The sequence below is a fragment of the Bos taurus genome, chromosome 29, assembly GCF_002263795.3.
Source record: "Bos taurus isolate L1 Dominette 01449 registration number 42190680 breed Hereford chromosome 29, ARS-UCD2.0, whole genome shotgun sequence".
NCBI lineage: Eukaryota > Metazoa > Chordata > Mammalia > Artiodactyla > Bovidae > Bos > Bos taurus.
In genome coordinates this window covers 34,518,150-34,528,225 of record NC_037356.1, presented here as the reverse complement: position 1 = coordinate 34,528,225, position 10,076 = coordinate 34,518,150, and the positions used below count along the sequence as shown (strand labels likewise).

Below are 10,076 nucleotides of genomic sequence, written 5' to 3'. Positions count from 1 at the left end.
GCAGGAATGGAGATACAGACACAGAAGGGGAGAGTGGGATGAAGTGGGAGATTGGGATTGACATGTATGCACACCCTGGGTACAACTGATAGCTAGCAGGAAGCTGCTCTGTAGTGCAGCGCGCTCAACTCAGTGCTCTGTGGTGACCTCGAGGGGTGGGATTGGGGGAGGGCTGGGACGGAGGGCCACGAGGGACGGGATATGTGTATACATGTAGCTGACTCACTTCTTTGTACAGCAGAAACTAGCACAACATTGCAAAGCAATTATAGTCCAATAAAAACAATTTAATTGCCTTTGTATGAGGAAAAGAATTGGAGAGAACTAGAAACTTAAGGTGGCTCAGCAGTAAAGAATCCACCTGCCAGTACAGGAGACCTGGGTTCCCTCCCTGGGTCGGGAAGATCCCCTGGAGGAGGAAATGGCAACCACTCCAGTATTCTTGCCTGGAGACTCCCATGGACAGAGGAGCCTGGCGGGCTACAGTCCACAGGATCGCAAAGAGTCAGGCACGACTGAGCACAAACACACACACACACACACACACACACACACACAAACACGCACACACACTGAAACTTAAAGTGTGAAACAAGAGTTGATTTGATGGTGTGTCAGAAGATGGGAATGGGCAGCTTTTGCTGTTTCACTGTTGCCCATGAAACACACACACAGAGCATCCCAAGGGTGTGTTGACACAGACTCAGGGAGCCTCCACTCTGGGGCCCCAGAGGCCCTCTGGCTACAGCAGCTAGAAAGTCCTGGCACAGATGTCATGTCAACATTAGCATTAAAGCAGGATGTTCACACACCCAGGGAAGCAACTACAGAATTAAAAAAAAATAATAATAGATTCATTCATTCCGTCAGTCAGTCAGTCATTCATGGCTGAAGATACACAGATAATTAATACACACTTCGTGCCCCGCAGGAAAACACAAGGAGAACAAACGGGAAAGAGTCAAGAAATGTTCTTTATCAGGTGAGCACAAGCCCGAGAGAAGTGTTTTCTTAATTAGCAATTAATGATACATTCCCATCTTCACAGCTCACTGTTTATAAGCAATCTGTCAGTTATGAGTACTTTTATTGTTATTATTGACATTATTATTTACCTTGACATTATTATTTATGGAGCTTTCTGGGAGAAATGGCAGGGAGGAAAGAGAGACAGGAGGAGTGTATTTTAAATGGACTAGGAGAGTCTATCAGTTGGAAAACAAAGCTCTTAAAGAAGTTTTCGAAAACTTGAAAAGAATCTTTAACATACCAATTAACCCTGAACTCACCCAGGACATCTACTGCTGCCTCCAGTCCCTCCCATCCCCAGAGCACCTAAATAAGGGTGGAGAGTGCTCTTTGACTGACCTCTTTCTCCAGGACTGCAGGGACTGCATGCTGGTCCCCTCTGTACCCTGGGGTGCAGCAACCAGTCGCACAGAGGGGTGGCTGGGGATCACAGCTGAGTGGGCAGTGCCCCCTCTCTACCTCTGGTTAACCCAGCGGGCAGCCTGGGAGGAGGCAGACCGCAACCTTTCTGTGCATTACTGACCCCTGACACTGCAGGGAAGTTCAGGGCAGGAGTGGACCCCACTGATCAGAGGAGGGTCTGCTGACCCTTGCCGAGGGGGTCGGCTCCTTGCTGGCCAGCATCCTCTGCTTTACAAGGCGGGCAGGGCGGATCTTCCAGGACTGGGCAGAGCTTAGCTGAGCTCTTGAATTCCTGGCTTGCTCCGTGCTTGTCTTCCTCCTGGCTGATGAATGAATTGGATTATTGAAAAACAAACAAACAAAAAATGGGCACAACCTCAACCTTTACTCCATGACCATCATTACCACCAAAATGTTCCCCCTCCAAAGCCCTGTAGGCTTATGCACATATGAATAAAACAACCCCCTTTGCCCTCTCCTCTCCTCCCAACCCCTACACTTCATATAACATTAGGCCTCCAAGAAAAAAGGATGTTGCCTAAGAAACATTACGGAAAGCCTGTGGATTTTTGTTTACGCGGACCTTTCAAATCAAGCTGTCATCTTTAATATTCTTATCCCAAGCGCCATCCAAAAGCAAAATTCCTGTAACCAAAGCCCATGAGGAAATTTAGTACAGAAGAATTTCACAGGGATCAGACTTTTCTCCCTTTCAAGAAGGTACTGAAGCTAAAATACAACAAACAATACAACAGCCTCAGCAGGAAAGTGCATCAGAGAAGCCCTTGCTCGTTTCTATACATTTCATTTTAAAAATTTTCTTTATTTTAAACTGGAGGCTACTTCCTTTACAATATTGTGTTGGTTTCTGCCATACATCAACATGAATCAGCCGTAGGTATACACACACATGTCCCTTCCTTCCTATTTCATTTTTGATCAACTTATCTGCCCATGAAAACTGAGCCCAGGGGAACGGATATAAGTCCCAGTCTGGGGCTGCAAAGGGTTAACGCTTTTTTCTTCTTGTGTGGAGCTCTGAAGATGTGAGAAGAGCCCTGGTCAATAGACAGATATATTGACTTGTTATTATTTAAAGTTGTTTAACCAGGTAGAGATAAACGAAAGCTTTCAGCAGCTGAACTATCACACAAATCACAATTAAGGTGGCATATGTGTTTGGGAGACGTAAAATCAATTCCCGCGAAGATAATGTTTTAGTCTCTATTTGAACTTGAAAACAGAAGTAAATTTTCAGCAGCAACAGCTGGGCTTGTTCCATCCAGGAGGCTCTCTATTAACTGTACAAGAAGGGCCTTTATTACCTCTTCTAATGGTTTTCCTCTATGGTTTTGTCTTCATCAAAAAAGCCAAACTGATTGCGGTGGTGCTGTTTACTGACGCGCCGGTCGGGGTGGGGGCGGTGGCAGCTGTGTGTTCCCAGCCCCCGGGTGGACCTCTCTCTCCTTGTGGTGAGCCTCTTGTTGGGAGGCCAGGATGATGGAGCCCTGGGGGCTGCTGGGGGGACCGGGTCAGGAGTTTGGGGGGCTGGTCTCAGCCCCTGCAGGAAACGGAGGCATCTTTTGATCTAAAGTAACCCCTGGGGTTGGATCACCTGCAAAGATTCCCCCAGAGGGATGCGACCTCTGAGTCCCACCATTAACATGTTAATCATGTGAGTGTGTGTGTGTGTGTGTGTGTGTGGTCATGTTAATTCTATCTACTCCCTGGAGTATAGGGACCATATTTAATTTTGCTGGGTCCTTTATTGGACTTAGTGTGTTTCTGGCACATCTGATTACAAAGTGGGTAATGGATGTGGGGAGCCCACAGGTGCAAAGGCCGGGATCTAATCCACTCCCCGTCGCATTGCCCTTCTCAGCCTTCCTCACACTCAGTCACGGGCATGGAGGCTGGTGACTTTTCACTCCTCTTGCATTTTCCCAGTGAACTAGGACAGGAAGCCGCCAGGTAAGCTAGTGCAAGCAAGGGTGGGCACAGGTCCCCCTTTGGGGGTCACAAGGCTTGCCTATGAGTAAAAGGAATATACAAATGAGGAAGATTGGCCTCCACCAGGAAGCCAGTAGGGGAAGAAGATACCTTGGTTCTAGAATGAGAACAGAGCTGGTCAGCAGAGGAAGAGGGTCAGTGAGGGACCAGAGGCCAGGAGCCCGGCCCCATTTTCATCTCGTCTGGGTGCTACCAGCTGGGAGGTCTGGGGCTCACCACAGGCTCTGGGTTGTAGGGGCTTTGTCTGAAAAATGTGAGCGGTGAGATCCAGGCTTAAAACATGAACGCTTGTAAAAATGCAAGATTAGTATTCCTGCCAAAGGGAAACAGACAGACAAGCAAACAAAACAAAACAAGCAAAAAGAAGAAAGGCGAAAAGAGACGACTTGTTCTGTTCAGACCCGTTCTCGTTTAGACAACGGAGTGAGTAGGTGAGTCCTATGACAAATCTCGCGTCTCGACGTCTTTTGCTTCTGGGTGATTCTTCCTAACCCCTGACCTCACTGCATCAACGCTGGGGACCAAAATGTGGACCTCACACCCGTTTCACCCTACTGGTGTTGACTGCCCCCTTTCCATCTCCAGGGCATCTCTACACAGCCTCTGCTCAAGGGCTGTTTAGATCAGGTTCCTCAACTCAAAAGCCAAGGAGTCACTTATGCACCAGTTACTGAGGTTTTCAATGCACCAGGTACCGTGGTAGGTGCTGGGGAAGCAAGCTCTGTGACAGACAGAGGAGTCAACGGGGGAAGAGAGAAATTCTCACAGAGATAGAGGCACTTATATTTATAAGTCAGTGGTTCCTAATGGCCTGAATGGAGTCACATTTGGCTGAATAGCGTCTGTATTTCCATCATCCATAATCTGTTGTCCTAGGCAGTGATTTTTGGTGATCTCTCTCTTTTTCATTCAGACTAGAAAACATGACCCTCTCCTGTGTCCTGGGAGCCTGGAATTAAATACTTTCCTCCCTTCATTTCTATGCAGGATCAACAATTCCCTCTGTGTATTGCTTCTCAGAGGCTCTCAGACTTGTGCTTGGTTTAGGGTCAGGCACTCATGAGCCACCTCTCCCTGGGGCTTGCTCCCTGATGGCAAAATGGAAAGGGGCAACCCGCAGAGCACAGGCATCTTCTAGACCCGACCCTTGGAGCCAAGAGAGCGTCCTGGGACTTGGTGCCATTTTCTCTCAATATGCGTCACCCCACTTTCCCTTCTGGAAGCTCACAGGGAAGGTGGATGTCCACAGACTTAAGTGACTGCTCTCGGTTCGGTCAACAGAGCCCTGAGAACAGGGGGCCGTGGACCCTGAACCAGGAAGAGTGTGGGGTATGGAGCCAGAGGGACCCAGGGTGGAGGTGGTTCCAACCCTGCTGACTTCTAGCCCCATGGAGATCCCTAGCACCTACCTCTGGTCTCCAGGGAGATGGTGCATCTTGCTTGAGGTGGTTTGAATACTATATGAATTAGGCATGGGAGAGCTCCTAGCTCTGCTAGGTCCATGCGTGAGCTCAATAAACATTAAGTGCTGTCTCCCTTAGGCCCTTGCTCTTCTCCCTCCATCCTGCCTGACTCCTCCCTGTACACACATTGCCGTTGTCATAACACAGCTGTGCAAAGCACACTGGGCCAGCCACAGTGTCTCTTTCTTCTGAGCATGTCACCGTGATTGTGCATCTTCACCCTGGGCACATCCCCGTCACGTCTTACTCTATTCCTCAGCAATTTCCAGCTTCTTAAGGTAAGAACTTTGAGAAAGAGAGGGGCAGATTGAAGAGCGATGAAACTGCCCATGACCAGAGAGAGTGCAGGGAAGAGTTGGGCAGGGACAATGGAGCTTCTGCCTCTACAGTAAGGATTGACATCAAAGCGGGCACATTCAAACCGCAGACTGACTCTGATACCAGAGCACCGCTGTATGAAGTGGAAGACAGCAGACGGGAGCAGTCGCAGATAGGGTTGTCCAGGCAGCCCTGAGATGGAGGCTCTGGCTTCATCAAGAGAAGAACCGGGGGCTTTGTATCTGAGGACCTCCAAGGAGTCCCTTTACTGTCCTAGCCGACTCCATCACTCAGCCACTGCTTCTCTAACAAGCTGATTCCCCCGAGACCTTCACGGAGGAAGAGACAGAAACAGCAGTGATTTGGTCTTGTAACCAGAGCAACCGTCCTTGCAAGCTCGCCTTGCAGGGAATGAGGCCAAGAGTGAAAAAGGAAGCAGGCTCCATGGGTAGCGCCCAGCTTGACTTCCTCCTCAGCCAACCCAGAAAGCATCTCCCACCCTGTGGGGTCCAGGCATCAGGGAAGCCAGGGAACTCCTCTGTGCTTTTGAAGTCAGTTTGCTCATCCGCCTAGGACCACATGGAAGCAGAGGAGAAAGAGGGGAGAAAGTGGCATTATTTAACACTCAGGGGCTGGATGCTTTGCCTGGCGCTCTTCATGTGTTACTTCCTGTGACCCTAAGGACAGCTCTGAGAATATGATATCTAAGTAGAGCCATTCTTCCTGTTCTGTGGGGTAGGGGATGGTCCCCCCCGACATGTTGGGACCATCATGTGGGGTAGTTGGGGGTGGTGGTTGTAGAAGGGACAAGACAGAGCTGAAAGTGAAAGAAAGAGACTCACTGCATGGCCACCTCCCTGTTCAGAGCATCCAAGCTGGTAGCTTGCCTGTTCTTCCCATAGTGTCTGCCCTCATCCACGTCGCAGCAGTGCCGTGACAATTATAGACACAACTTTGCAGACAAGGAAACTGAAGCTGTAAGAGATGTTGCTGTAAGCTCACAGGCACACAACTCATCTATGGCAGAATCTGGATTTCAACTCAGCTTTCCCTGGTGTGCAGCTTCCACCCCCTCGCCTCTGAGCAGCACACACGGGCGGGCCCAGACTCACATGGCTAAGTGCTTACATGCACCGATAGGGCCTCCTAGACAACTCATGGTGCAGAGATGCAGTAGACACGATGCCTCCTGCTGAGATGCAACCTTCCTTGCGGGTCTCTCTGGGATCATCGGGGCGGCGGAGGGGAATGAACAGAGCAAGAAGAGTCATTCAGGTGGAATGTATGCCTCTTAAAGTTGCTCTCTGATGAGGTCTGGAAGCTTACAAACCTTTCTGAAATTTGCTCACGAGCAAATGAGCATCAAACAATGTGATAAACAGACAGAGGACTTGCCTGACTCTAACATTGAACAACGTGGGAAATAGACGGGACTTGCCTGACTGCAATGCAGACAACAGATGAATCTCGGTGCTTGGTCATCCCTCCCACCCCGTCACCCGCTGAACTGAGGTTGGGCCTCTTGCACTAGACATGAAAAGTGCCAGATCCTATCTAGGTAGGGGGTAGCTGTGCTGGTTTGCCTTCTTCCTGCTTAACTCATCTGGTACTTCCTGACTCTCCTCTTCCATCACAGCAAGCGATGAAGGCAACACCTTTGTCAAACAAAATCAAGATGCAGAGCAAGTGGAGGATGCTGAATGAATCGCAGATGATCCAAGGAGTTAGAGTTCTTATGGAATGAAAGTGGGAAGCAGAGAAGGAAATCAGGGTCCCTTGTGGATGGTGATGATATAATTAGATGACTCAGGAAGACGCTAATGGTGTTTAAACCTCTCCACCTGGAAGTTCTAAGGATTTTTGAAAATGAATACATCAAAAATTGCATGAGACCTCATCATCCTCCTGTTTTGAGAATCTTAGAATTGTACCATCTCCTACCCAGTTGGCTGACTTAGAGACCTGGAATATTCCTCATATTTCACATTCTCCATCACCCCAGGCATCTAGTCCTTCTTGTTTGATTTCTCTTCTAAAACTCACCCCCGACTTGGTTAGTGTTCCTTATCATTCCTCACCTGAAAGATTTTAACCCTAACATGTTACTTTTTTGCCCATTAATCTGCTTTCCTGACATGGTGATCTTCCTAAATTGCAAATATGGTTTAGCTACCCTACTGATTAAATCCTTCTACACTTCCCCTCTTTTAAGACAAGTCCAAGCATCTCAACATTTCTGGAGATTTAAGGACCTGTCCCTGCTTGCCCCTTCCACCCTGTCTCCTGCTATGCTTCCCCTGCCCTTACCCGTCTTGGGATAATCTGCACTTCGAAGTTCCTGACCGTGCTATGCTTCTCACATCTGTACAGGCTCCTCAAGGAGAAACTTCTCCCATTACTTAGCTGTTTGCCTCTCTTTCCCCAGCTCAGCCCTCTTGCCTCTGTAAGACCCAGCTCAGGCCTCTCTGCTGCAAGTGAGCCCTGAGCCCTGCAGTCTGGCTGCCTGCCCTTGCCCTGGGCTCCTGTGGCCTTGACACTACCTGCTACATGATGTAGTTCTACATCCTCGGGACCAGGGTTTCCTGGACAGTCGCTCTATCCCTCACGCATGTGCCCTCATTATTTGTCACATATTAGCTGCTGACACAAGCTTATTAGACTGAAATGCACTTCCACCCTCTCTACTTTTTCAACCTTCCTGGAGGTTCTACAAAAATTCTTCCCACTTTCCAAGCTTGTGTCCTTGAATTATCCAATACTCAGAGGTGCCTTCCTTCCTTTTAGGCTTCAATAAATAAATAATTCATAAAATACTTTTTCCCCAGTTTTTTGAAAGAAATAAACAGAGTTGAGATTCTATCTTATGCAGCAACTTTTTTGACACCAGGGACCAGTTTTGTGGAAGATTTTTTTCCATGGACAGTGGGGTTGGGGGCTTGTTTCAGAATGATCCAAGCCCGGTACATTTATTGATTTATTGTGCTTAGTATCTCTATTATTATCACATCAGCACCACCTCAGATCATCAGGCATTAGATCCCAGAGGTTGGGGTCCCCTAAATAGAGGATCAGGTACATGAGGACAGTGAGGGAAAGCTGAGGGAAGGAGAGGAAAAAACAACTCATGTTTGTTTTGCAACTAATAAATAACAGGTACCGTGTTGCATATCTTTTCTTATTCACACCTAATGATTCTCACAGTCTGTCTTCTGAGGCAGGAATTATTACCACTGTATTAATGAAGATGAGACGAAACGGGTATCACTTGATGTCTCTGAAGAGAAAGGACTTGGAGAACTTACAGAGAAGGAAATATGTCTTGTAGGACATGAAAAGTGACAGAAACCTGGTGGAAGTGGTAGTCGCTCAGTCGTGTCTGACTCTTTGACTCCACGGACTGTAGCCCACCAGGCTCCTCTGTCCATGGGATCCTCCAGGCAAGAATACTGGAGTGGGTTGCCATTTACCCCTCCAGGGCTTCTTCCCGACCCAGAGATTGAACCTGGGTCTCCCGCATTGCAGGCAGATTTTTTTCCCAACTGAGCCACCAGGGAAGCCCCTTATAGGCCTTAACAAATAGAAGACGGGTAAGAACTGTAAATATTCTTATTTTGAAATAAGATATGCTGTTAAACATGTAAATGCAAGTGAGCCATGTCTTCACCCTAAATCCTATAGTTTTAGGAAGAGCTTATCTGGAGAAACTCAGTTTTTTTTTTAGGAAACCATCCAGAAAGACGAAACTTTCTGCTGCTCACCCTTGCCTCTTAGTTTTGCCCTGCTCCTCAGTCTCTGCTTCCTCTTCCCCTCATCAGAAAGGTTAACGGAGATTTGACATCCTATGAAAGATGCTCCAGAACCCCTCTCTCCCCAAAATTGTTATATTCCAACCAGATTTGATGTTCTCTAGATGGTATATGACTGGAGAAGGGAATGGCAAACCACTTCAGTATTCTTGCCTTGAGAACCCCATGAACAGTATGAAAAGGCAAAAAGATAGGACACTGAAAATTGAACTCCCCAGGTTGGTAGGTGCCCAATATGCTATTGGAGATTAGCGGAGAAATAACTCCAGAAAGAATGAAGAGATGGAGCCAAAGCAAAAACAACACCCAGTTACGGATGTGACTGGTGATGGAAGTAAAGTCTGATGCTGTAAAGAGCAATACTGCATAGGAACCTGGAATGTTAGGTCCATGAATCAAGGCAAATTGGAAGTGGTCAAACAGGAGACAGCAAAAGTGAGCATCAACATTTTAGAAATCAACAAACTAAAATGGACTGGAATGGGTGAATTTAACTCAGATGACCATTATACCTACTACTGTGGGCAAGAATCCCTTAGAAGAAATGGAGTAGCCAACAGAGTCAACAAAAGAGTCCGAAATACAGTACTTGGATACAATCTCAAAAATGACAGAATGATCTCTGTTCATTTCCAAGGCAAACCATTCAATATCACAGTAATCCAAGTCTATGCCTCAACAAGTAATGCTGAAGATGCTGAAGTTGAATGGTTCTACGAAGACCTACAAGACCTTTTAGAACTAACACCCAAAAAAGATGTCCTTTTCATTATTGGGGGCTGAAATGCAAAAGTAGGAAGTCAAGAAATACCTGGAGTAACAGGCAAATTTGGCCTTGGAGTAGAGAGTGAAACAGGGCACAGGCTAATAGAACTTTGCCAAGAGAATTCACTGATCATAGCAAACACCCTCTTCCAACAACGTGAGAAGAAGACTCTACACAAGGATGTCACCAGATGGTCAACACCAAAATCGGATTGATTATATTCTTTGCAGCCAAAGATGGAGAAGCTCTATACAGTCAGCAAAAACAAGACCAGGAGCTGAC

At 47.4% G+C, this 10,076-nt stretch overlaps 1 protein-coding gene across 2 annotated transcripts in view; it reads right to left on the bottom strand.

Annotated features, from left to right (window-relative positions):
* Window positions 1–955: 955 nt before the first annotated feature.
* The window catches only part of OPCML (opioid binding protein/cell adhesion molecule like), a 1,072,821-nt gene continuing 1,063,700 nt past the window's right edge, over window positions 956–10,076 (bottom strand). For both annotated transcript variants that reach the window (XM_024986976.2, XM_024986975.2), the window contains exon 8: window positions 956–1,754. In XM_024986976.2, the coding sequence (XP_024842744.1) occupies window positions 1,573–1,754 (182 nt within the window). In that variant the 3' untranslated portion in view covers window positions 956–1,572. The remainder of the gene's footprint in view (window positions 1,755–10,076) is intronic.